Raw genomic sequence first — 27372 nt, forward strand, 5'->3', positions numbered from 1 at the left:
TCAAGGAGTGATATAACTTACTTATGTGATTATTATATGGTTCATGAACTTGTACACTTTTTGAACTCTAAGTAACTAAACCTGAAAACTATGCCCAAATATTCTTGTTTAAATCTTTTAGTTATACTTTCGGGATGTCGGCATGTAATTGACTACACAATTTACCAATGAATCTGTGCTTATCAGTTAATCCTGTCAACTACATGCATTTCTCCCTCCTTGCTGCTTCTCTATCAAAGGCAGCAAGATGGGGGAGGCAGAAGCCATTGCTCCCACCCCAATGCTGCTGCCTCTGATAGAGAAGGAGCAGTGCAGAGAGTGGGGGAGGGGCAGGCAGGAGCTGATACGTGTGGGGAAACAGCTCCAGTCTCCCCTGCCCACCCCCTGGCTTCCTCCTATAGAGGCAGGGGGAGGGGAGGATCAGGCAGGAGCCAGTGCTCACAGGAACTAGCTTAAAAGGAGGCTCCCCCCCAGCTTTGGCTCTGCAGACTCACCTGCCTCTCCCTCCAAAAGAATTTGGAGAGCAAATGATGAACCTTTGAGGCAGCAGTGTGGGGATGGGGACAGGAGAGGCTGCTGTGAAGCAGCCTCTGTCCATGGAGGACCCAGGTTTGCTGCGGACACAGATGGCTCTGTAGCATCAGCCTCTCTCCGTGGGGGCAGAGGGGGAGGTCCATGCTCACTGCATACAGGAGCTGCTGCTGTGTATCAGTCTGTGTGTGCAGGGAGCAGGGTTCCCTCTAAGGTGCGCTTCTGTGCGGCTCCGCACAAGAAATTTTAAATCCGCCCACCTCATTCCCAGAGCTGTGCAGCAGCTCTCACTTTCTTGCAGGACCTCAAGCTGAGTGGTGTGGCAGCTGGGGCCACATGGGGAGCAGCTGCTCTGGTGGCCAGGGCGGATTTTTTACATGTTTAGATGTTTGAATTATAAATAAGATGCACCATACTGTGTTTTATAAACGATAAAGAAGTCTTAATCTTATGAGATTTCACTACAATTCTTGGCTGTTAAATTTTCATGAAGAAGTAGACTGTGAGACTGCAAGGTGTCAATGAGGATTTGGATTTGAAATTAGCGAACTGATTATCAAGGTTTTACTGCAAATTTATAATAAGGTGACATTTGATTTCAGGTTAGATATTTATCTATTATTTACAAAACAAATCAAACTTGTTTTTGTGTGTTCTTTAGCAGCATCACCTGGGGGGTCTTCAGGCCAGTATGCAATCAGGAATTACTGCTAGGAAGTATTAACTCCTGCATACCAATTTTGGTTGCTGTTATGTAGCCACTAAAGGCTTAGGTCAGTGGTAGAACAGCTCAATACGACTGTGCAAGTAGGTGAAACCAGAGCCAGATCTCCAATGCAACAGAGGCAGGGGTATGTGCAGAGCTCCTGACAAAGTGGCTAGTGTGCGCATAACTCCCCTGTATTCCCTCCAACTCGGGACTTAAATATTGAGTGTGGTTGATGGCCACATCACTGGTGCAGTTCATCCTTAATGCATAGTACTGACTGGAAGCATTATTGCATATGTAATACTAAGCGAGCAAAAGGGTAAATTGGTAAATTAAACAGAAACAAAGAATTTGGACAGCAAATGCTGAACCTTTAGCTCTAATAAATTATTCAGTGAATTGATGGAAATAGTGTGAATTAAAGTCACAACAGGCCAAAGAGAGTTCTGATTTTAGTCCTCCAGAACCAAATTTTATGATCCCAGACATAGGCCCTTAAAGGCTTTTAGTTGTATTTTGAAAAGATACACAACTTTCCAAGTGCATTTCATTCCTCACATTCTAACTTGTGTAGTGCCAACAGTCGCATAGGGCAGGACGGGAGATCATCTATACTCCAGCTGTGGGACAGTCTGGGAAAGGGCTATAAACAGAAGAAGTTAAATTTTGCAGGACTAATTTTTTTTTTATTTGACTTCATATTGAATAAACATTTAAAGCCATGCACCTTGTTAATTATCTCTCTTTTTAGTATTCTTTCTTCCATAACATTTTCTATGTATATGATATTTGTTAATAATTTGGGTGCTACAGTGGCATACAACTAAATAAGCACACTTGATCTCAATATTGGTGCACAAGACAAAACTCACTCTGCTTGTGAATGGAAAATCTTAGAGGGAACGGTGGCATGGAGCTGGGACCCATGGACAGGGGCTGCTGCTGCCCTGCACGACTGCCTCTTATTCAGAAGTAGCGGTGCAGGGCAGCAGGCAGGAGCCAGTCTCTTGAATCGGCTTCTGCCTACCACCCTGCACTGCTGCCTCTGATAGAAAGGCAGCAGCGCAGGTTGTCAGGGAGCTCCCCAGCAGTGGGGTCAGGAGTAGACTGGTTGCTGGCCCCCCTCCAGGGGCTATTGAATAGTTACGTAACCGCTAACACTTTGAGATTACAAGCTATCTAAGATCCCTGACTTTAGTGTGTTTGATTAACTATGTTTTGCTTGTGTTTAAAAGTTCTTCTGCAGGATACAAGAAAGCTCCCAGGTTCTTTATAAACTGGAACAAAATAAAACCAAACAAGACATAATTAAAGAATCAGCTAAACGGGATCATTTTGCAGCTTTACAGCAGTATAAAGTAAGTATAGGAACTGTTACAAGGAGTTTAATAATAATAATACTTAGCATTTTTATAGTCCTTGAAAAGCATTAACTACTAATCCTCATAATACAAGAAAATAAAAATGAAGGATATCCAACTGCCTGTCTTTAGAAAGTGAAATTGAGGAGAGCCTTCTAGGCTGGACAGCTGAAAAACCAAAAATATTTTCTTTTCCCACAATGGAATTTTTGTGAAATCTTTTCCTAGTATGAGACGAAATCACTTTTTGACAGTGCTGCTGCTGCTTTTTTGTGTGTGTGGAAAGAATTTTCCACTTTCTGTTTGGCTCTAGTTTTTTTGCTCACTGTAAAAGGCAGCATAACTGTGTGTGTGATCTTATATTGAGAAGTCAGGTACATTTTTATTTATGTGCATAACACATAAACTGTACTCAACACATGCCTTTTGTGATCTTCAGGATTTTATGTCATCTATATGTGATAAACTTTTTGAAGCTCTGTTTCCTGGCTCATCCCATTCAACCAGATTTTCTGCATTAACTATTCTGGGATCAATAGCGGAAATATTTTCTGTTCCAGAAGGTGAGGTGTCTGACTTTCATGGTGGGCCAGTGGTAGGGTTAAAAAATGGGCTTGCTTACAAAAGTGCACTGGCTAACTGGGTACTAAATTTCAGTGTTAGTTTTCTTTTCAAAATTTAGACTTCAGGTATAGTTTACTATATTGTTTGTTCTTTTTTAAATAAAATCAAGGTGCCAGTAGAATAAGAAAAATATGGTTTTGGAATAAATGAACATTAGAAGATAATAAATGCTGTTTTAATAAACTATGGGGAATTGAACATTCATTAAAATATCAAGATAATAAAATTGTTAATATAAAAAGGCTCAAATGGTATTGGGTTCTCAAAGTATGACATTCTAAAATGGGGAGTGTGTTTGTTTATTTTGTTTTATTTCTTTTTTTAAATTAGGTGGTTGCTTATATTTTGGTGCTGCTAACTACTGATATTTCTTTCAGTAACAGGTTATTTGAACATTCAAAGATATTCATTATATGAGCTTTTCTTCAAGTGTTTATAATCAGTAAATTTTGTGTTTATTTTACATGAGCGACTTAAAAATAAAATGGTTTGTAAAAATTAGAGAAAAATCTAAGTATTATTAGAGTAAGAGAGCAGACTGACTCATTAAATTCTTATTACATTTTCCTCTTCTCCAAAATAGCTGTTCAGAGTATGAATGAATTAATCTTATTTTCCTAAGATACTTTTGTAAACCTCAAGTTGTAGTAGGAGGTATCCTAACTAGGGCCCTACCAAATTCACTGTATTGTATGGTCATTTTCATGGCCATAAGGTTTGCAGATAGGTAAATTTCAGTGTGGTAACTCCGGGGTTTCCAACTCAAAAAGGGGATTGTATTTGTGCGGGTTGCAAAGGGGAGTAATGAGATTGCCACTCCCACTTTCTTGCTGCTTTCAGAGCTAGATAGCATGGGAAGGGATGTGTGTGGACCTATCTGAAACTGGGAGAGAGAACCAAGATCAACCCTGCAGAGAAAGAGTGAGTCTTGTCCTGCCTTAGCTCTTCCTGGACTAGCAGCTATGACACACCCCCTTTGCTGGGGCCCTCCAAACACTACAGGGAAGATCAGACCCAACTCCACAAGAATCCTCCAGCTGCAGGAACCCCTGGAGCTGCTCTCCAATCCTACAACGTCCTGCCACCGACGGGTCTGGTTTTCCGCTTCTCTCCCCAAGCAGCTGTGCAGGGGACAGACTATTTTTTAGCCCATCCAGATCCAGGATTCCCCTTTGCTGGGGCACTCTTAGGAGCAGGGGACATCAGATTTCATGGGGAAGGGTTTTTTTCACCTTCCATGGGGGAAAGAAGGAAGCAGTCATGGACATGAAATTGGTAGGGCCCTAATTATAGACTACTTTTAGAAGTCATGGAGGCCATACTGAAGATGTACTAATGAATTGAGAAACTAGACAATATTTTTAGAGCAGACTGTAATAGAAATTTAGCTAAGTGATCTTTATATGTAGGAGTAAAAGTACTTTTGAGTTTGTTGTTTCATTGCTATTAATTCCAAGTAGTCAGTCATGAGTTTGTGTGTGTTTTAAAAAATGTTTAATTCTTTTTATTATCTTCTGGGTATTGAGCTGTTAGAGATCATTCTAGTTACATTTTAGTCTTTATTCCAAAGCCATAATGTCTGGAAACTTTTTTTTAGTAATGAAAGCTGAGTTTCTCACCTAATTGCATGGCTAGAGCTTTAGGAAAAGCTAATGTGATAAGAGTTGGCATCTCTGAGATTTGAGAATATTAGAATTTTTTTAATGTGGTAAGTACCTTTTGTATTCTCTGGGGTTTGCTTTCTAGTACGCCAATATAATATAAATACACACCACAAATTGATTTGTAGGCAGTGATAGGAAAACAATGTATATTGAAAGTGTTACTCTTTTTAGCTCTAACAGCATTAGCACATCAGGTGAGGTAATGCATACTATGCGGGTGTGATTTCTGAAGTGTACTAATGGGTTGAACATTATTCGGTCCATGTAGATCCTGTTGGCTCACATTAAATGTTTAAGTAGGGAACATTGAATGTGCACCATCAAGCACTTCATGGTCCAATTAATGCCCAACAAATTAGTATGTGTTAAAAATCAGACTCCCAGAGTGTGCATTATAACACTATGTAGCCAAGCTATTAAGGTCTGAGAGAGTTGATTAAATAAAAATAGAATACAAGTATCATGGCCTTCCCCCCATGCTTTATGAAGAATGGCTTATGAATATGCATAAGACAAAATAGGTCATATAACATATCAATTTTAATGTTGCAATCTGCTGAATGAGTATATTCAATTTCTGTGCATGTATCATTCTTGTATATGAATTTAGAAATATGAAGTGTGAATTTATTTATAATTGTAAATGTGCTAATGAGGGCTATTACTGGTGCTCTGGAAACTTAATTGCTAAGTGATCACGCCAATGACCCGTGAATGATTTTATTCTGTCTGAAAGCCCAAGCTATGGTTGGTCCTACAAAGATATGTAACCAGGCCACCTCTTGCTGAAATCTGTTTTGTATATGGTACTTTTCCACTCAAGGTGAGAGAAGTTTGAAATTAAACACAAAGAATTCCTGCCTTGGCAAAAGATATAAAGGGGAGGGAGGGAGACAAAGAATAGGGCCAGATGCCAGGAGACTCTCTCTCACCATTCAAGATGCCTGCTGGAAACATTTAAGACTGAATGGGGAAAGGATTGGGCCCAAACTAGGAAGTTGCTTAGCTTGTGAAAGAGATGTATAAATCAACTGTTTAGGGTAAGAATGTTCATGTAACAAGTTTGTTAGTATATTAGAATTAGCATTCTTTTATTTATTTGATCTTCATAACTTACTTTGATCTGACTATTTTCACCGGCAATTGCTTAAATCCCATATTTTATATTTAATTAAAACACTTTTTGGTTTATTATCAAGCCCAGTGTAAAGAATTGTTACTCGAGGGTGAGCAACTACTATGCATATCTCTCTTGCATTGGCCTTATGAACTTTTTCTATGTAAAACTTTCACACTGGGCAAGATGGATTTATATGGGATTTTGGTACCTTTGGGTTTGGTTTTCTGGGTGCTGAGCCATTATAGCTAAGTCCTCCCACAGCTGAACTGGTTCAATGTCTGTATTGCTGTGCGGGAGGAGGCATTAACCCCAACTCTGTGCCTTAGCTGGGGGAGGTCAGTGCTTCTGGCCCAGCAGGACAGGCTGGTGGGGAGCCCCAAAGAGCAGGAAGGTGGGTGTCAGTAGCTTGATCAGTTCCCCGGAGTACAACCCTAAGGGGATTTCTGTGATCTAAACCATCACTATGTCGTTTGATGATGATGAAACATAATGGTGGCATTGGTCTTTGAACAGGTCAGACACAAGCAATCTTTCAGTTGGCTCACAAGATTGATTCTACACATATTCAAACACTGATCCAGTGTTTTGCCAGCACTTTTGAGGAAGTAAAAGTTTTAGCATTTGAACTTCTCATGAAACTACATGATGTGTTAGATTTACAGGTATGACACAATTTTTTGTTTAAAAGATACAGTATTCCCTAAAAATCACACTTCCCATTGTAATTGTTTTATCTAGTACACAGATCACACATCACATGGAGAAGATCAAAATGTGAGGGTAATTTTCACAGTTGTATGTGTAGAAAATAAGTTTGGTCTAATATCCTTTTTGCCTCATTGGTTGAGATTAGAGAGGCAAAATTTAGTGGGGAAGGCTAAACGAACCTTAAGAAAATGTATGATTCATAAGTCATGATTTGCAGCCACATGACCTTGTACAGTGATTGCATCGTATCTCATAAATTAAGGAGAGGTCAGGCCAAGTCACTGCTTACTATTAGTGATATGGGTGGTTCAGTAGGTGTCAGTTTTCAGTCTCCAGCATGTTTGATGTAGTGTATTGTTGAAGGTACTGTCTTCCTGAAGATGCGTAAAACCTGAGGGGCAAACCACTTGTGATCACTGAGTACACAATGATAGTGACCTGAATATTTTGGCAAAGTTCCAAGTTAGTGGTTATCTCCCAAGTGTCTAAATTCCTCTTTTAATATCAATTGAACAAGATACTTTTTACTTTCTGCTTTTAAATTTTCTGTTGCAATGTGTTTGTTAAACTGATTCAGCCTTCACCCCTGATGTGTTTTGTTTTAGTGGTAGATGAAGTGAACACAATATGTCCTTTGCCTTTTACTTGGTAAAAGTCTCAGGAGTGAAGGTAATAAATACTGTTAGGGCATTGTGTGCCAAATTTTTTTAAAAACTTCCGCATGCCATATTTTAAAATTTTGCACTATTTTGAAAGTGTAATTTGTCAATAAATAAATGCAGAGGCTTCAGCATGGCAAGTCCACTGGCTGTATGAAGTTGGACGATCAATCTACAGCTCCCCCCTCAGTGGAGAGACTGCACCTGATCCTGATACAACAGAAGGCCTGGACCTACCCCAGAATCACTCTCAAGCCCTCTCTCTCTGTGCCAGATGCACCAGGTGTGGGGCGGGCAGGCAGGCTTAAAACTGTGGAGGGGCTCAGTGTGGGGTGAGATGATTTTGTGTTGGACTATCTGGGTGCAAGCAGCTCAGTAAGAAGCAGTGTTCTCTGTAAGATATGCACTTGTGCAGCCACTTAAGAGAAAGTCAAATGCCATCCAGCCAATTAGCAAAAGGCCCACAGCTAGGTTTCTTGTTTTCTACTGATGGTGCACATTTACATAAGCCTTGGTGCATATACAATTTTATTCCACACACAGATGGAAAAATATCTGCACATGGATTTGAAAGATTCGAGATTAGGGAATATTGGTGGGGATGTCTAGCTGAGAGATGTCGATGCATAGAGGCTTATTTTTTGGGGGTATTCCTGGTGCTAGGACAATGGAACTTTGCTGGTGCTTCCAGATAATGGTAGTTGGGGCTCAGAGGGAGAATCTGGGTGCTGAAGAAGTGGACTTGGTGGAGTGGGAATCTGGGTGCCGCTTTTGGGGGCGTCAGCGGCATAGGAGTTTGGATGTGGGCCTTAGGGGCAGGATTATCAGGATGGGAGTTTGACAGTAAGGAGCTTAGTGGGAAATGATCTGGGTGCAGGGAGGAGATCTGGAGGTAGGAGGCCTCCAGATGCAGGGTTTGAGATTCATCAAGATGGGATTTAGGTATGGAGAGGTTGGTGGATTCTTAATGTACTTGATGAGGCTTGATAGGAGTGTCAGCTCTTGGTCTTTCTGCCTTTGTTTGGCTTTAAATTTAATTTTCAAGCTGCTGTCTCCTTTCTTTGCAAATTGTACCCTTAATTTATCTGATACAGATTTGATTCATTCTTGCCACTTTTACTCTGAAAAATTGATTTGAAGTGGATAAACAAATCAGTGGGCAAACGCTCTTTGTTGCTGATTTTTGTTTTTGTGCTGCACAGTATATGATGTGCTCTTCTATAATAATCTACATATGGCTTTTTCTGTGTAAAATTCATTACCAATTAAAATGCAGAAGAACATTTTGTTTTTATAATGGTTTTTAAGTATCTGAGCACTGCTTTAGATAGTCTTATGTTTAATAGATCTGTAGGTGTGCTTTTGCTGAATGCTAGCAAATGTTTGTGCAAATCCCTGTCTTGTACATAGAGTAGGTAGTCAGTATATAATACAGATAACTGTGAGACAGTGCAATCCAATGAAGTTACTGAAAATCAGATTCCAAAGGGGTTGAATTGAAATAACACTTTTGATATGCAACCTGAAGAAAAATGTATATTGAGAATTACTGAACCTTTTTTTTTTTTTTTTTTTTTTTTTTTTTAAATTTCAGGACTCTGAAAACCTACATCTCTTATTTCAAGCAGCCATGGATCTTAGCATAAGTACTAAACCATATGACTGTGTTACTGCCTCATATTTGCTGAACTTTTTAATACATCATAAAAGGCTGCTGAGTGTCTGCTTAAAAAATCAACAGGTTGCACATGCACTTCAGGAAGATGAGGATATGTCTGCAAGCACCAAGGAAAAGAACACTTTAGCCGGTTAGTTTTGAGGAATAAAAACTTTTTGGATATTTTTGTTTAGAAGCTTCCCATTTTATTTCCTTGGAGACTATTGTTATGGGCATTCTAGAAAGAGGAAGAGTAATCTTTTAAGAAATAAGTTTTAGAGGGGTAGCTGTGTTAGTCTGGGCAAAATCCACTTTCTCACATGAGCAGAGTGGAGAGAAAAGGGGGGACCCTCACAATTTATAACAAAGAAGGAAGAGGGGAAAGGTAAGAAAAAAATCTGTCAATAGCAGTGCCTGTGTTAATGAGGCTAATTGAGTGTGCTGGAAGTGTCCCATACTTAGTTTTGATGTCAATTGGATTTTGAATGTAAAGAAAGCAGGTCTTTGCTCAAGACATGATAGATAGTGTCAAATTTATATATGAATGCCAATCTCTCTCTCGTTCTCGTTAGTTTTGAAATTCCTTTGTGGAAAAATGGCTAATTTTAAATCCATTAATGAGTGCCCAGGTAGATTAAAATGTGCTGCTACAGGTTTTTGTGTATTACCATTTCTGTTATGTGACTTGTATCCATTTAACCTTTGTCATAGAGATTGTTCAGTTTGGCCAATATATATGGCAGAGAGGCATTGCTGGTGCTTGATGGCAGGTATCACGTTTGTGGATGTGCAGTTGTATGAGCCTCTGATGTTATGGCTTATGTGGTTGGGTCCTGTAATGGTGTTCCTTGTATAGATGTGTGGACAGAGTAGCAACAGGGTTTATTGCAAGAGTAGGTTCTTGGTTGAGTGTGTCTGAAGTGTGGTTTGTGGTTGTTGGAAAGAATTTGCTTCAGATTAGGAGGTTGTCTGTAGGCGAGGATTGGTCTGTTTTCCAAGGACTGTGAGAGTGAGGTGTTATGAAATGAGGTTAGATTTAAGCATTATACTTTAGTATAAATGGAACTGTCTGAGGATTGGTAGCACTTGTAGGTCAATGGCAACCTTCTCTAACCCCTACCCAAGCTAGGTATTACAAGACACAAAACTTGGCCTTACCCTCCTGCATTAGATGTGGCCCTATAGGCCAGGAAGGTCGGCTTAAGGTATACAGCTGCATAGTGATGTCCGAACAGCGCAAGGCTGACAGGAGCAAATGCTCCCATCGGCTTCCCTTGCTTCTCGCAGAACGAGGAGTACTGGACCACCAGCGGGGGCTGCCCTGTGCGTTCAGTTTACAGGTCTATACTAGACATGCTAAATTTGACGCTCTGGAGATCAATCTTTTCGCGTTTATCTTCTGGTAAGTATAGACGTGTCCATAGTGCTCTCCTGCTTATGCCTTATTTATATCAAAAGCTTAGACTTTCTTGTTGACAAACTGCTCCTGACCTCATACTCTTTTTTTTTTTTTCCCCTCAAAAACAAAAAAATAACAAAAACAACCCCTTCTTCCCCAAGATTGGGAGGGCATAATTCTATAAAACCTCCTATAGTCTCAGGCCACACTTAAATTAGGCATCTCAAAAGCACCTGAAGTCATGTTTTGACTCCAGAAGTAAGTTCCCTGTTTTTTTTCAGTGGTGCCAAGCACACAGCGTTATCACCAGAAGCTGCATAGCGTAGACATACCCTTAGATACTTCAGTGTCTGAGTACCTCGGTCTTTTAAAATACTTTTGACACCTGTGATTTTCTTTGTCCTAAAGTCTGGAGAGGGATGGTGTTTCTCTCTAGTTCAATATTTTGGGCCCAATCTGGTTGGAGTCTTTTAGCGCCAGCCCAATATAAATGTAGAAAGGATGGGAAAAGCACTAAAGGTGTTAAGTACAACTGAAAATCACTTGCCTTATTTAGGTGCTGGAATAAGGAATTACGTGGCTGAGTAGAGGCATCGAAGATTAAATGTTCTGTCAAAGTGGTTGTTTAACTTTTCTTTAAGGGCAAAATCTGTCCTCTAATATGTGTATGTTACTTCCATTGATTTCAGCATGAGCTGTGTGATTGTGTCTGCAGATAATGTTTGTTAGTCTTTACAAACGTCAGCTCAAGTTAGAATCGCAAATTGACAATTTATTTTTGGAGCTTTAGTGAATGAAAAATGTGCATAATGGGTTGGAGAAAAAACGGGACAGGAACTAGTTTAAAGAAAACAATTATTATGCATTTTACATTAATTGTCTTGTTGGCAAGCTTAACTTGAATATGTATTTAAAATTATTTTCCTTTTCTGTGTAATGCTTTCTATTCTAGTAATCAAATATTTGTTAGCAAATCTGGAACAAGAAATTTTCCAAGCTGAAAAATCTCTTCTGCAGGCAGCAGCTTCATTCCCAATGTATGGGAGAGTACATTGTATAATTGGAGCTTTGCAGCAGTTATCTTTAAAGTAAGTAAAACATACCACTGTGTGCTGTGCTGTTATTATTTCAGTTACTTTTTGCAGTTTTGAATATATAATTACTTTACATTCCTTTGTATATTCTTTAAGTAACTTGACCTTGATGACTGAATGGAGGCAGATGGTTGCAAAGCTTATTTTAATGTCATACAGACTTTCAGCTGTCGTCGCTCCAATTGTTCAGAGTTCATCACCAGAGGGCCTTATTCCAATGGATACTGATTCAGGTAAATTAAATACATTTTAGCAAAAGTCACTAGAATTTTATTTAACATTTGAATGCTTGTAAGTTTAAAGTTATGAATGTTACAGCCTGTTAACCAAATGTCTGTAATGTATTTATAATTGACAAAAGTATATTTTTTAAAAGTCATATATTATTACTTAAAATTCTCCTGTATGTATTGGCTCTAGTCCTAATAGACTACTCTGTCAGACTCTTTCAGTGTGTACTTGCAATTTACCCATTATAAGCTCCCCTTCTCCTTAGCCTCTAACCCAAACTTCCCCATCAGCTACCATCCTTCTGAGTTCCACAGACAAAAATTAAAGGCAGTAAGTGTGTTACTACTTTATGGCCAGGTCTACACTAGACCTGGAAAGTCAGCTTAAGACAGGCGACTCTAGATACGTAGAACACATAGCTGTAGTTGGGTTACCTTAAATTGATTTTGGCACCATCCCCACTGTGGGAGGTTGACAGCAGCAAAAGTTTCCATTGGCTTTCCTTATTCCTCACAACTGTGAGGAGTACAGATGCCAGCTGGAGCTGCAACTTAGTGTTTGATTTCAGATCTATAGTAGTCCCTCTAAATCGAATGCCAGAACATCAGTCTCTGGCACGACAAGTAAAGATGTGCCTAAGGAATGCTGAGTTAGGACATAAATCTGTTGTCCCAAATACCAGCAGCTGCAGCCTCCGCCAGATATATTAAGCTAATGGTGGATGCTTTTGTTAGCATCTGCCTTTTCACAGGTCCCATAAACTAATATTGGCCCCGGCAGGGAATGCCAAACAATATAGACTGTAGAGTCTGGGCCAAAGCTTGCAGAATTTGTGTATGTGAAATACTCCTATTGTCATCAGCCAGATTACTGCACTTTTTTGCCATGCTTAATTTGTGCCAGGGCTGAGCTCTGATACTTTTAGGTTTGACAATTCATAGCCCTGCCTGGTAACTCTGATTTGGTGCATTAATAATTAATGTAAAAAAAATTGCTTGAGCCATGGCACCCAATTACTTAAGCCCAAGCATCTCTTACATTACAAATTAGTGATGTTTATGAGCAAAGTGAGTGCACTAAATGCAATTTTTGTTAAAGGTTTAGGCATACATGTTTGATATGCTGAAATAACAATGAACAGTAATTTTATTTTGAAAATTCTTGGATATGTACTAGACTTTCCTTTGAGGAGTTTTATTTTAAACTAAGGATATTAAGGACTAGTGAACTGATCGACTATCCTATAAGCATTAGCTTATCAGATAGTCTAGATGACTAGTCGATTTCCTACCCCTACCCCCTCACCCCCGCCCGCTGCCTCTATCAGAGGCAGCAGAGTGGCGGGGCGGGGAAGGGCGAAGAAGGTACTTCAAAGCGGCAGCGCCGCACGGAGCCCTATACCCAGGCTCTGGGTGGCACTGCCACGTTTCAAAGGGGCAGCACTGCACAGCTGATCCCTGGCTCTTGTACATTTCAAAGAAGGAAGTGTCTATCGACTAGTTGAGTAGTTGATGGAAATTCTGTCGCCTACTCGACTAGTAAAGTAGTCATTAGTTATCTACTGGTTTAAAATAAGGATGTTAACTCAGATAAAGGACAGATTTTCTCTTACTCTAGTTTGAGGCATAAATATGACTTAAAGTGAATATAGGTTGAACCTCCGAAATCCGGGATTCTCTGGTCCAACAACATCGGTGGTCCAGCAGGACCACTGATGTTGCTGGATCAGAGAGTACCGGTGCCTGAGAGTGCAAACCCCATCCCTGGGGATCCCCGGTTCAGTGAGGGAGAAGCAGGGCAGTGGCAGCTGGTGAGCCACATCCCCAGGAACCGCAGCTGGGTGGGCTAGCAACAGGACCTGTGAGCAGCAAAAGGGGGGCAGCTGGCAAGCCCCATCCCCAGGGAGTCCTAGTTGGGCAGGAGAGCTCGCTCCCAGGGAGGCTCAGCAGGCTGGAGCCCAGTGGCAGTGTGGCCAGGGTGGAGCCAACTGCAGGGAGGGGTAATTTCCTGAGAGGCCAGGGGCAGGGGACATCCCCATACCCGGCAAATTCCTTCATTGAGGACAGGTCAGGTCCCGTGGGTGCTGGACAAGGGGGTCCAGCCTGTGGAAGGAAGACTGCTTGTTTTCTTAGAGACAGAACTGATTATTAGACAGGTATTTGCTATTTACTACTAATCTACTGTTTTCTAGCAACGTACCTAGAAAAGAGGGTGGGTGGGTGGGTGGGTGTGTGTGTGTGTGTGTGTGTGTGTGTGTGAGAGACAAATGTCAAAATGAAGAATTAGCTGGGCTTGACAAAGCCCTGGCTGGGTTGATTTAGTTGGGATTGGTCCTGCCTTGGGCAGGGGGCTGGACTTGATGATCTCCTGAGGTCTCTTCCAGCTCTGATTCTAAATAATCTATTTAAAACATAGAAACTGCAGGTCGTTTGCAGATGATCCTGAATGAGTTACAGCCACGAGATACAAATGATTATTCCACTGAAGCAAAAATATCGAAAGAACACCACAAAGTAGACTTAAAAAAAATGACTGATGACAAGCCAGCTAAAAATGTTTGCACAGAAATCAGAGGTAATTCAGATTCTCCTTTCTTAAATTAAATCAGGATATTTTCCACACAACAAGAAAATTTTCTGTGGATGATCCAAGTTAGAAGTTATTTGCTGTGGCTTTTCACTTTTACAGTAAATACGTCAGAAGTTAGTTTATGTATGGCCATGGTTTTAAAGGTTAATTCACTGTATTTCTAGAAGATTGTGAATAATTTCTCTTTGGCTCCAAGTGAAAATGAGTCATTTGGTGTTGGGCAATCAATCTGGCCAATGTAGAAAAGGCAATAATCTTTTAACTTCTTCATAACAAGCTATGTTTAAATATAGTTTTTGCTTTTGTCCTAGTGTAGTTTCCTGTCCAGTGAACATGAGGTTGGTAAGGAACGTATTAATGTAATAAAGCTCAGCTCACAAACTAACACAATAAAGAGCTCCTGCTTTGAAGACTCAATTATTAAAATAGCAGGGAATGTTGTAAGTCAGGATTGTGTTCTGTGGCATCTGTCTGAATTAGTAAATGATAGTAACAGATTAAAGTGTAATTAATCCACTGTTGCCAGATGAATTGTAAATTTTTATTTTCATAATTTGAGAGTTTTTGTTCATGGTGATACATCATAATCCCTAGAATATAAAAAAGTTGTATTTTTACATAGTATTTTTAAGTTAAAACATTAAAACTGCCAATTTTCTTGACTCACTTATTTTCATTAGTTTAAAATAGATATGAATGGGCTGTGCTTTTTTTATTTCATGAAAGAGTACTGTAAACATAGTTTTTTGGACTCTTTTATTTGCTGTTCATATGATGAACACCAGATGGAGCTGTTGAGTCATGAACATTTATGTTTATAAAAACTCAAAGCTTTCAGTTTCAGATTTAAAAACAAGTAAGATGTAAATGATAAATTTCTGGCTGGTATTGAAGCTCAATTCCGAAATAAAGTAAAACCTATGTTTACTTATCATTCTGGAGCTGTAGTTATATGTGTGGTTTTATTGTCAATTGAATCGCTTCATTGACCAAAACAAATCTCACTGATTTTGTTTTTGTCAAATTTGTAATCCAAAGCGCAAAAGCGTAGCATAGGTAGTTTAAGAATGGGAAATTTTGTTCACATTAAAATGATTTTTGTAAGAAGATTAAATGTAAGGAGAACTAATGATGAAACAAAATTCTATTAAAACGTATGCAACTGAGCTATCTGATATTGCACCTATTTTATTTCATTTTAAGGTAAAGAAATGCAAACATGTGATGTAACAGCTCAAATGGTACTGGTATGTTGTTGGAGAAGTATGAAGGAGATATCCTTGCTTTTAGGAATGCTGTGTAAACTTCTGCCTTCACAGACTGTTTCTGAATCTTCTGACGGGTTGATAACAGTAGAACAGGTATGAAAAGTACATTCTTCTGTAAAATCTTGCCTTTTTGGAAGAGGCTTCTAAAAACTTCTGAAGGCGGGGGAAAAAGTATGTTACAGGTTGAACCTCTTTGGTCTGGCAGCATCCATGGTCCGGCATGATTTTAGTTAGTCATCTGTCCATTTATTATGGGTGTGGCCAACTTTATCACAGTCCCATAAAGCCCCACCAGTCCTGACTCTCAATGTTCTGTGCTGTTATTTAGTTCTAATTTACCCCTAAATGTCTGCTAAGAGTTCAGCAATCAACAGAAGTGTGGTAACGATGCTAGACAATATTCACCTCCCCTGTGGTTCGGTAAATTCTCCAGTTTAGCCATCGGTCAAGTCCTAAGGGTGCTGGACTAGAGAGGTTCAATATGTATATATGAAAAAGTTGCATTCATCATTATCTTGTTCTTTATTTTAATGGTTTATTTTTCAATAAATTGGCATGTAAGAACTAATTGACGCTGTAGTATATCAGTAAAAAGTTACTGAAATGTACATATTTGCTGGAATTCATATTCTGCTAACAAACTCGTGAGATGTTCAGTCTTTGTTCAGTGGTGTGAGGGCTTTTACCATGTATAGGCTGCAGCCGTTGATATTGAATCTTGTGAAGGGACAGTACTGCACATATTGCTTTGGAAACATTATTTTTACGCTATTTTAGTGAATTAAGACTCATTTTTGGTTCATTTTGAAACATGGAAGTTCAGACGTCAGTTGAAAATGTTCTTTCCTTGGACTTCATACTCAGTAATTTTGGAAGCTAATATATTAATTGTTTCTGCGAATCGTGTTCTCCATAATATGGTTGAATAATATGATAGACATTTGTGGGGTCGATCTCTCTTTCCATATTCTCACCCTGCATTTTTAAATTGAAAGACCACAAAAGCTAGCACACTGGTTGGGAATGTTCAAGAGGCTGGAGTTCAGTGTTTACTAGAAATTAGTTTACCGCAAGCATTTTATTTGGGAGTATTTTGAATTTATTAGGTTTCTGGCTTTAGTTGATGATCTTTTTCCTTTCCATATGGTTTCAACAAAACTAGTTGCCAGTATGGGAAACTGAAATATGAAGAACATATTTCATGTTTAATCTTTTTTCAAATGAAAATAAATATTTAGTTTTTCCTAAAGTGTTACAACATTCTAGAATAAAATAAATAACAGTATAGTGTGCTGATGATCTGATTTCTATGCTGTTTCATGTGCAGAGCCTTAGAAATAATGCTAATATTTTTATTAACACATTGTCTCCAGCTCATATGTTTGCATCTGGTTAGCAGCTGTGCTTGTATGGTTGCAAAGCTCTGGAGTTTAGATGAAAGAACAACAGTATGTCTCCACTGTTATGTTCCTTAATCTGTTCCAAGTCAAACAGGAATTGGTATCTTGGAGCGAGTCAGCTCTGGAACTGTCACTCCCATCTTCACATGGAAATGCAGTCACAGTTAATGCTTGCTACCTTAGTGGTTGTCAGGGGATTTAGGTACACAACTCTGATTTGCATAGGTGACTCTCTCTGCTTTCATGGCCATATATAAACTAAGCCACCTACATTTTCTTTTTAAAAAGTAATAAACTGACTTCAAATAGTTGACTAGTGGAGTCTTCATTTACCTAGGATTAGCTGGAAAATACATGTATGTGGATAAATCCCTGTAATATTATACTTTGTATTAAGATCTTGTCCTTTTAGATATATCTTTAAGTGTTCTTATAGAATCTCTGTAACATTTCTCCTATAACTTTGTATTAAGAAAAAATGTCTTTTGAGCTCTCTCCTTTCCTTGATTGTCCTGTTGAAATGAATGAGGTATGAATGGAGAATGAAAGGTGAGCACCTCCAGCAGCAGTTGCAAGGGTGGAGAAGGTCTGGGAGCCAGATCTAAGATAATACCTGTCAAGTGAGCTCATTAAGAAGACTGGACAGACAGACCCCTTGGGAGTCAAGCAGCAAGTGCCTGTCCTTGGAAGAAATCTCTTTGAAGCAGCATTAAGAAAGGCAAGGTGCCGACTAATTGGCTGCATGAGAGGGATAAATAGGAGGCATCTTGCAGAGGAACCCCGGTTTTTCGTCTTGTCAACATGGGAGCATTGATCTGGATCTTCAGAAGCCTGGCTCCACCCCTAACCCATCTAACTCACCTGGCAAGTGCAGTTAGGGGGAGCAACTTTTGGTAACAACAAGACGGAGTGTGCTTGTGTGTGTGAGAGCGTGCTTGAGTGTGATGTGTCATATGCATATGATAAACATTGATTGATCTATGTATGTTCAATAAATGTGGCGTGTTGCCTTATCCCCCTGAAAAAGATCCTGGGTACTTCTTTTAAGCACAAAATGTAGATAGATGGGCTATATGTAGCATATAAAATTGTATGCTATAACTAGAAAAAATGAAACCGCTCTTTTAGTCTAATCTAAAAAAAAGTTGTATAGTGTCATAGTAGTATTTGGGAATTTTTTATATTAATTAATTGTTTTCATAGAAAGCATCAAACTGCTGAAATCCTTTAGTAGACATTCTGTGCATTTTAATGTAATGTTTGATTTAATTAATTTATATTAATCTATATAAACAAATGGAATAAAACATTTCTAAGCTCCGTTTTATGCAGCAGTACTATATAATGGGATTTAAACCACTGGCATTATTGAGCCAAAGTACATGAAAATATTCCTACCGACTTTGATAGATTTTGGATCAGACATGTGCTGCAGTAGACACTGACAAGGAAAGGAATTATTTTTGGTGCTCTGGATCAGTGTGTGTGCTGTAGTAGCATCTCCATTGTGCCTGGAAAGGGTACTTACACTTCTCCCCGGAGTGGGCCCAACATTGCTGTCTCATGCAGTACAGGGATGGTTAATGCTCTTACTGTCACACTAGCCTAGAGCAAAGATATCTTCTCTTCCCCAGTCTGGTTGTGTCGGGCCATACACCATGATACAAAGGGAAGGAGACATTTGCTTGTGTTGGCTCCCTGTCTGCCCCCATCCTGAACTTCTGTTGTTTATTCTTTTTTTGGACAAATTGTATTCATTTCCTACATGTTAGTTGAGGAACTAAAAATCTCTTTTCATATTGAACAAAATGTGCTTTTCAACAAACAGAATACAAATAATCCATTTCACTTGTTTTCATGGAGTATGCTGCTGGATTTTTAGAATGGGATGTGTATATGTGAATTTGTAATTGGATTTTTATATGCATTTCCAGTAACTTATATTACTTGATACCAAGTTCACTGTCTCTTATCTTTTACATGGAGGTCCATTTAAAACCTCATGAAAGAGAATTTAATAGCATTGTTATAAGCCAGGTGTATAGGACAAACAGCTGTTGGACCAACCAGATTGTATAGCACTGCTAATCCATTTCAATATTATTGATCTATAATATTCCGTTTTTTCTGTCTTGGGCCTTTTTTGAATTTAGACTGCTTATTATGTTGAATTGTGCCAAATTCTCTGGGTGGTTTTGTGATGTAGAGAAATAGTAACCCCAAATATAAAAGGATAGTGTCGTGGAACGGCAGTTCTCCAATGATCCATTCTCTGCAGCTGGAAGTTAGAGAGAATGCTTTTCCCCCCCTTCTAATTTATTATTAACCCAGCTCAATTAGAGTAAAAATGAGATTCTCATGGCATTTGTACAAGGTCCAGTAGCTGTCCAGGGGCCATGGTTTTGGTTGCTCAGAATGAAATGGTGATTGTAGGTTTAGGAAGTGTTAGGATGCTGTGGATTGGAACATCAATAAGTGAGGATGCCAACATTCTGGAGTAGTGGTGTCCTTAACCCTCCTTTCCTTTGCTGCCAGAACAGGTTGCTTTAGAGATATATATTCAGAACCCATAAAATTGCCATTATTTGGCCAAAAATCTAATTTTTGTGAATGTTCTCATTCGTGTTTACCATTCATAAATTGAACTGAAACACTAAGAATTTAATTTACATGCTCTTATTGCTGGAACAATGACATCAGTGGAATTCTGTAGTAAAGACTGTGCCTGCTAATATTGATGTTTTTTCTTTTTTATATAGATACAGATACGGACATTTTAAACCTCCCCCCACCCTGCGCGCGCGCACACACATACCCACACTTAACTCAATGAATGTTTGTTTTTTGGAAAATTAAATGAAAATGTACAAGCTTCATTTAAATCATTGCTCAGGGATGAGGGGCTCAGTATCCAGGCTGACCCAGGAGAGAGAGAATCTCATCACTTTCTTACCGCAGCAGCTTGGCACTAGATGAGCAACACCTCTCCATGGCTGCTGCAGCTCCAGTGGGCACAGCCAGGGGCAGCATGCATGTCCTGCAGTTGAGGCAGGCCCAGGTTTGTCTGCCCCTTGCACTCCTGAGCCAGAGTGAGGAATGCAGCTAACTGTGCACGTCTCCTTTACTCCTGATAAAGAGGAACTGCTAGCAATGGTCTAATATGATTCGGGGAGCTTCAGCTTCCACCTGCCCTACCTAAAAGGGCACGTTGAAGATGGGAGGTTTGGGGCTGAGGCAGTCTTCCCAGAAAGGGGGGGAATCCCCAGCCATCCTCTTTTACCTGCCTGGTGATTCTGTCCATTTATGAGAAGCAATCCCATTCCAGGTACATCCTATTTTCCTGGCACAACCAAGCCCTTGCCTTGCTTTAAGTTATGATAAGAGGAAGCTGTTTAGTGAATTTGGTAGTCCTAGCTTTTACAGTTTAGGGAGAGTTCTTGGACGGACACGGACATGGACACACACAGACAAACTCTCCCAAATATGCAGTAGATAAAATATCATTATCTAGATCTCTGTGTTGCAGTCTCTTGCAGTCTTTTTTTCTTGAGTCTTTCAATGTTTGATATTAAAACCTAGAGCATGCAGTCAAGTCTCTAGTCCTCATGGCAGTGGAAGAAGTTCAAAATATGAATCCTAAAGATTGAAAAGCTATAAGGCAAAAAAAAGAACTTCAAATGTATTTTTAAAATAGAATGGGTTTTTTTAGGTCGTGTGTGTGTGTGTGTGTGTGTGTGTGTGTGTGTGTGTGTGTGTGTGTGTGTGTGTGTGTGTGTGTGTGTGTGTGTGTGTGTGTGTGTGTGTGTGTGTGTGTGTGTGTGTGTGTGTGTGTGTGTGTGTGTGTGTGTGTGTGTGTGTGTGAAAAATTGCCTCTGCCTGGAAAACTAAAATCTTATGCGCAAGAGATAGGTTAGCTCAAATCTCTACAAGTGTCGATGCCCTTTTCTTTCTTGAAACAAAATACAGGACTATGTAGCATTTTAAAGACTTACAAGATGGTTTATTAGGTGATGAGCTTTCGTGGGCCAGACCCACTTCCTCAGATCAAATAGTGGAAGAAAATTGTCACAACCATATATACCAAAGGATACAATTAAAAAAAAAATGAACACATATGAAAAGGACAAATCAAATTTCAGAACAGAAAGGGGAAGGGGGGGAGGTAAATGTCTATGAGCTAATGATATTAGAGGTGATAGTTGGGGAAGCTATCTTTGTAATGGGTAAGATAATTAGATTGTTTATTCAGACTCATGTGTAAAGTGTCGAATTTAAGCACGAATAACAGTTCAGAGGATTCTCTTTTCTTTCTTGTATCTTTTTATGTGGGTTTCATAATACATGATGAAAGATGCTTAGATTTTTTTTTTTTTTTTAACTAGGAATTGTTTTCTCTTCACATACCCCTTTCCAAATATTTATTTCCATTCATGATCACTGATGGATGTTTGCCTCTGTTGTTTGCTAATAGCCTGAATAAAATAGCAAGAGAGAATCTTGTTTGCACCTGAAGGAATCAGTGACTCCCATAGGTCACTACGGCCCTCTATAATATGTCTACAAGACTGTTAATGACACCACACTGTTAAGTAGAAGAATTGAGTCTTGCATGTTTTTGCTAGTTTTATGATGTTTAAAGTAAAATGCTTTTTACCACTTGAATTTTAGTATGTATTTTCCTTGATTTGTTAACTATCCGTGACCTTTTGCACCTGAGAAAATATTGCTGTCTCTCAAAAGAGAGGTGTAGAGGCATAAAGTGGGGCGCACTTGTTTGAAATTTCAGTCTCAAAGTATTTTGTGTAAATAAATGTATTAGTTGTATCAGCTCAAATAATGACTTGCATTTTTTTTTATTGTTCTAGGTTACAAATATAGGAGACTATTTTAAACATCATCTTTTGCAGTCCAGGCATAGAGGAGCATTTGAATTAGCTTACACTGGCTTTGTGATGCTCACTGAAATATTCTCCAGGTAAAACACACATCTTTCTTATTTAAAAAAATGCATAGCATTTCTATAAACCATGGCCCTGATTCTGCAACTAACTGTGCAAACAGCTCCTTGCACATTTGTAGCGGTCCGTTGAGTTCAATGGGGATTTATATGACCACAGGTGCCCACCATTTGGAAGTAATTGCATGATATAGGATTTGTATAGACTTTTACTTGAATACAAGTAAAATTCAGATATTTGAATTGGAATGGTAAGATTTAAATGGCTAGTTTAATAAATAAATAAATATCCCTTTTTCTTAATTTCTGTAATACTACCTACTGAAAAATTAGTAGGTGCTCATGAGAAAATTAGAGTGAAATCCATGGACCATGCATTTTTTTTTTTTTAAATCTGAGAATGAATGGTAAACTTGCTATATTCAACAAGCACATTTTTTATTTTAGTGGAATTCTCATTAGTTTTCATTGGCTGAGCAGTATATTCTCACATTTGGGAAATGACCTGGAAATTATTTTTCCCTGTAATTTTATTTTTATATTTTCCTATGAGAACCATACCAGCTGAACTGCCTCTGTGTCTAGGCAAAGGTGGATTTTCTATTCAGTGCTTAGAGAATAATTTCACAAAATAGGTGTTGAAGTGCCTGCTTTGAGACCTGGGGAAGGGGGTAGGGGCAGAACTGAGTTTTTAATGAGACAAACCAAATGCAAAATCTCCCTAACTCACTATGCTTTTCTGAGCAACAAAGCTGACAAAAGCCTAAAATGTTTCTTTATACTTACTATATTAAATCCTGTCCCTCTTCGACTGAAAGTGTGTTTTGCCATTGACTTTACTGGAGTCAGGATTTCTTCCCTTGATTTCAGGCGATGGATCTTAACTATTGTGCAGATTCATAATTAGAACTGCTAATTGCTTTCTTATATAATTTTCTGCATTGTAGAGATGTACCAATTTTAGGTGTGAAAAAGGGATTTTTTTCCAGAAGATACTATTATGGGGTTAGCCACTGGATGCTGAGAGCAGTTTATGGGAACTGCTAACATCTAGCCTTAGTTAGCCTTGTTACTCATTTGTACTGTACTTTAGTGAAGAGTGAGTGCGTGCGTGCGTGCTTTGGACTTATGAGGTCTCCTCCCCACATTTTCTTCCCTGGGCCGTATGCCTCAGTTGCAAGGGTTTAAATTCATCATGAGCTGTGGGAAGTCTATGCCCATTGGTGATCCACACAATTCCTGTTTGGGAAAAGGGCATCAAATGGATAAGTGTCCCATTTTCCAGAGTTTCTGGTGAAGAACTGAAAAAAGAAACTTAATGAATAGTCTTGTAGCACCTTAAAGACTAACAAAGTATGTAGATGGTATCATGAGCTTTCATGGGCATAAACCACTTTGTCAGATGAATGGAGTTATTAAAGGTCCAGCTTCTAAATAAATAGGGGATTGGTGGTGGGAAGAGAGCAGGAAAAAAGGGGAAAGAAATAAGTCAATTAGAGTGTCCATTCTACAGAGAACGTGCAATTGTTAAGTACCCATTGTTTGGGTTTTTTTTGTCATTGGGATGTGGAATATAGTGGGCCATCCAGTCAAAGTCTTTATTCATACCTTTGTGATAGGAATCAAACCCGTAAATGAAGTAAAGTTCTAAAGCCTTCCCTGTGTAGTTGGCTTGTGGAATTGGCCTGAAACAATACAGTGATTTAGAGTTCCATTAATGAGTGCCTGGGCAAGTTAAAATGTTCCCCAACAGGTTTGTGTGTTGCCTTTTTGCATGTCTGATTTGTGTCTATTATTCTTTCCTATAGAAACTGTTCAGTTTGGCCAGTATACATGGCAGAGGGGCGTTGCTGGCATTTGATAGCATATATCACATTAGTGGATGTGCGGCTAAATGAGCCTCTGATGTGATGGGTTATGTGGTTAGGTCCTGTGATAATATCGCTTGTTATAGATGTGTGGACAGAGTCTGTACTCAGGTTGATTGCAGGGGTGGGTTCCTGGATGATTGTGATGTGTGGTTACTGGAAAGAATTTGTTTGAGGTTAGGGGGTTGTCTGTAGGCAAGGATTGCCCTGTATCCCCAAGGCCTGAGAGAGTGAGGGGTCATTTTCCAGGATAGGTTGTAGATTGTTGATAATGCACTGGAGGGGTTTAAGTTGTGGGCTGTAGGTCCAGTTACAGACTAACTTGGCTACCTGTCTGAAGCTTTTAAAAAAAGAAAGGTACTTTTCCTGTAAACAGGGCCGGCTTTAGGCCGATTCGGCTGATTTCCTGGAATCAGGCCCTGCGCATAAGAGGGCCCCGCTCCCAGATGCGCGGCGCATGTGCAGGGCCACCCTGGGCTTGCTAAAGCTGGTCCTGCCTGTGAACTCCTCCTGATGGAAGCAGCACTCAGACCCCAACTGGCAGAAGTGGCACTGGCACCTTCTAGCACACCAGCCTTGGTGTGGGGTCCCTTGGTGCTGAAAAAGGAGCCCAGGTGTCTCTTGCCACAGCCGCCAGGGACAATGCTGCCTTCAATAGGGCTGTCCTGCAATCAGCAACCAATTGAACTCTGACCTTTCCTCCAGGAGCACTGCTTGAAAGTCACCTATTGGAATGGACATGTGCATGCACTCGAAGAAAAAATGGTTACCTACCTTTCTTAAGTGTTGTTCTGCAAGATGTGTCCTCATGTCCATTCTAATCCCACGGGCTTGCCCTTTGTTGGAATGAAGGAATTGAGCAATTAGTGTGTCTGCAGCGGCATATGTATGCCACCCTATTGGCATCATTCCAAGGGACTCCATAGCCAACCTAATGGATACCGCTAGGGAAAATTTTCTGATAATTATAGGGATGTAAGCAAGTACTTGATTATCCTATAAGTGTTAGCTTATCGGATAAGTCGAGCAGAGTACTTGACTTCTTGCTTCCCTCTCCCACCCGCCTCTCCCACTGTCTCCGTATGAGGCTATGTCTAGACTATATTCCTCTTTCGAAAGAGGAATGTAAAAGAGGAAAATTGAAAGTGCGAATGAAGCATGGATTTAAAAATCCTGCGCTTCATTTGCATAGTCATGTCCGAGTGCTTTTTCGAAAAAGGGTTTTTCGAAAGTGAAAGCACAGTCTAGATGGGGTTCTTTTAAAAAAAAAAACAAAAAAAACCCAACCCTTTTTTTGAAAGAACCCGTACTCCTGAAAAAATGAGCAGTATTGGGTTCTTTTGAAAAGGTTTTTTTCCCCCCCTCCAAAAGAACCCTGTCTAGACTGTGCTTTCACTTTTGAAAAACACTTTTTCGAAAAAGCACTCGGACCGAATATGCAAATAAAGCATGGGATATTTAAATCCACGCTTCATTTGCGCTTTTGATTTGCCTCATTTACATTCCTCTTTTGAAAGAGGAATGTAGTTTAGACGTGCCCAGAGAGGCAGCAAGCGGGGGTGGAAACAGAAGCTGGTACTGGGGGGAGGTGGCATGTACATGCTCACCTATCAAAATGGATATGAGCAATACAACTCAAAGAACAACAGTTACAAAAGGTAGGTAACTGGGGTTTTTTTTTTTTTTAAACAGCATGAAGAATGTCCTCCTACTTCTCGCAATATGATTAGTTTTTTCTGCTTATAAGAGTATTGGCACCATTATGCCTTCTTTGAGATACAAAACAGGTGATTTAAAGGTAAACAAATTTTATATATAGAAAAAACAGTGTGTTCAGAGTATGTGGAAAAATTAATCCAAATCCAACATAGATGCCTGTATAGCACTATAAAAGATTAATCGCTGTGGGATGCTGAGACCTCTGGAGCATTTTTACGGAATTCTTTTTTGGGGGATTGTTATGAGCATCAGACAAATGTCTATGGTCCATTTTAAAGGTATCCTTGTGATATAGACCACCTTAAACTCTGAACACGAATTCTCGTGCGGCCTTCCAGCCATATTCTTAGTTCAGTAAGTATACTGCCATATTTCTGTCTTTCTACTTCTGCAGTGTTGGCAAGACATTATCCACTGTCATGGACAACTAATCCCATGTCGTGATGGGCTCCCATCCAGCTAGACAGCTTCCTTTAAAAAAATATCATCTAGATCATCCTGTTAGCTAAGTGAATTTGATCTGGCTGGAATAGGTCTGCACGTTTGTACTTAATATTTCTTATCGTGTGCCAGGTTAGAATACAAAGAGTTATTCCGCTTTCTGTTGGGTAACGGCTGCTACTTGCTAGTATTTATTCCCATATGTTTAGTAATACTATCACATCCAAGTTGATGAAAGCCTGCAGAATGAAATATTGGGACTCGAACAATCTTTGCTTTTAAACTGATCATTAATTAATTAATTACTTCTGACAGCCTCTTTTGTAAGTCTGTGGAGTAATTAAATTCTTTCTTATCTGTTTAAAATTAAACTAACAGTAAAATCAAATTACAAGCCTTCTCTTGAACCACAGCTATGCTAATGAAGAAACTTCCTAAAAGATTGTGGGACAAATAACTGAAATACAGCTTGCACCTCCCTGGTCCTGCACCCTCAGGACCTGACACCCCATCTCGGAGGAGGGATTTTGCCAGATTAGCGGTGGTCATTTCTGGCCCCTCTTCCACCAGTCCGCTCCAGCCTTGGCCTGACCGGTGCCCTCCCAGCTGGCTCCCTCCTCTTGCTGGCCCCTCTGCACTGTCAGCCCCTGTTGCAATCCTGCACAGCTCCGCTGCCTCTATGCACCAGGCTCCTGCTGTCATGCCCAGCTCCCGCTGTTGCGCTGGGCAGCCGCACTGCCTGTGTGCATGCCAAGCTCCTTCTCCAGTGCCCTGCAGCCCCTCTGCCTTCGTGCACCGGGCTCTCGAGTCCACGCTGTGCAGTTCCACTGCTTCTGCACGCTGGGTTCCTGCTGCAGAACCTGGCTCCTGCTGCCGCTCTGGGGAGCCCCATGGTCTCTGCACGAGGCTCCTACAACCTTGCCAAGAAACCAGAGAGCCTGATCCTGCCAGACCTTCCAGGACTGCCGGTGGAGGACACTCTGTCGGTCCAGGTACAGTCCAAGGGGAGGAAAGCGGCTGACCTTGATCTGGCTGCTGATTTGCCTGAGGCTGGGCCAATGTGTTGTGGCTGCAATTCCCCCTGACCCAGTGGCGGACTGCTCTGCCATTGGTAGGGCCCTGGGTCAGGTTCAGGTGGAGTAAGGTGGGCCTGGACCTCACCGGTCACTCCACCCTGGGATGGCAGCTTCCCCACACCAGGCCGCTGGTCTCTCCTTCTCTATCATCCACTGGTGCTTAGGATGCCTGACCCTGGGGTTTCCTCGGGCTCTGCTAATTGACTCCTGGGTTTTTCTCTATTACCGAACCAAGAGAGTAGAGCTAATTGACTACTGGGTTTGCTCTTCCTCTGAACCAAGGATTGCTAATTGACT

The 27372-nt window shown here is 40.1% G+C and overlaps 1 protein-coding gene across 2 annotated transcripts in view; it reads left to right on the forward strand.

The window, feature by feature from the left end:
- Nucleotides 1-27372, forward strand: part of THADA (THADA armadillo repeat containing) — a 308025-nt gene that overhangs the window by 35616 nt on the left and 245037 nt on the right. For both annotated transcript variants that reach the window (XM_075925431.1, XM_075925430.1), the window contains 9 exons: nucleotides 2476-2598; nucleotides 3041-3164; nucleotides 6523-6671; nucleotides 8971-9184; nucleotides 11385-11520; nucleotides 11623-11759; nucleotides 14173-14331; nucleotides 15550-15707; nucleotides 21880-21989. In XM_075925431.1, coding sequence (XP_075781546.1) covers nucleotides 2476-2598; nucleotides 3041-3164; nucleotides 6523-6671; nucleotides 8971-9184; nucleotides 11385-11520; nucleotides 11623-11759; nucleotides 14173-14331; nucleotides 15550-15707; nucleotides 21880-21989 — 1310 coding nt within the window. The remainder of the gene's footprint in view (nucleotides 1-2475; nucleotides 2599-3040; nucleotides 3165-6522; nucleotides 6672-8970; nucleotides 9185-11384; nucleotides 11521-11622; nucleotides 11760-14172; nucleotides 14332-15549; nucleotides 15708-21879; nucleotides 21990-27372) is intronic.

This window comes from Pelodiscus sinensis, chromosome 3 (genome assembly GCF_049634645.1).
Source record: "Pelodiscus sinensis isolate JC-2024 chromosome 3, ASM4963464v1, whole genome shotgun sequence".
In the NCBI taxonomy this organism is placed as follows: domain Eukaryota; kingdom Metazoa; phylum Chordata; order Testudines; family Trionychidae; genus Pelodiscus; species Pelodiscus sinensis.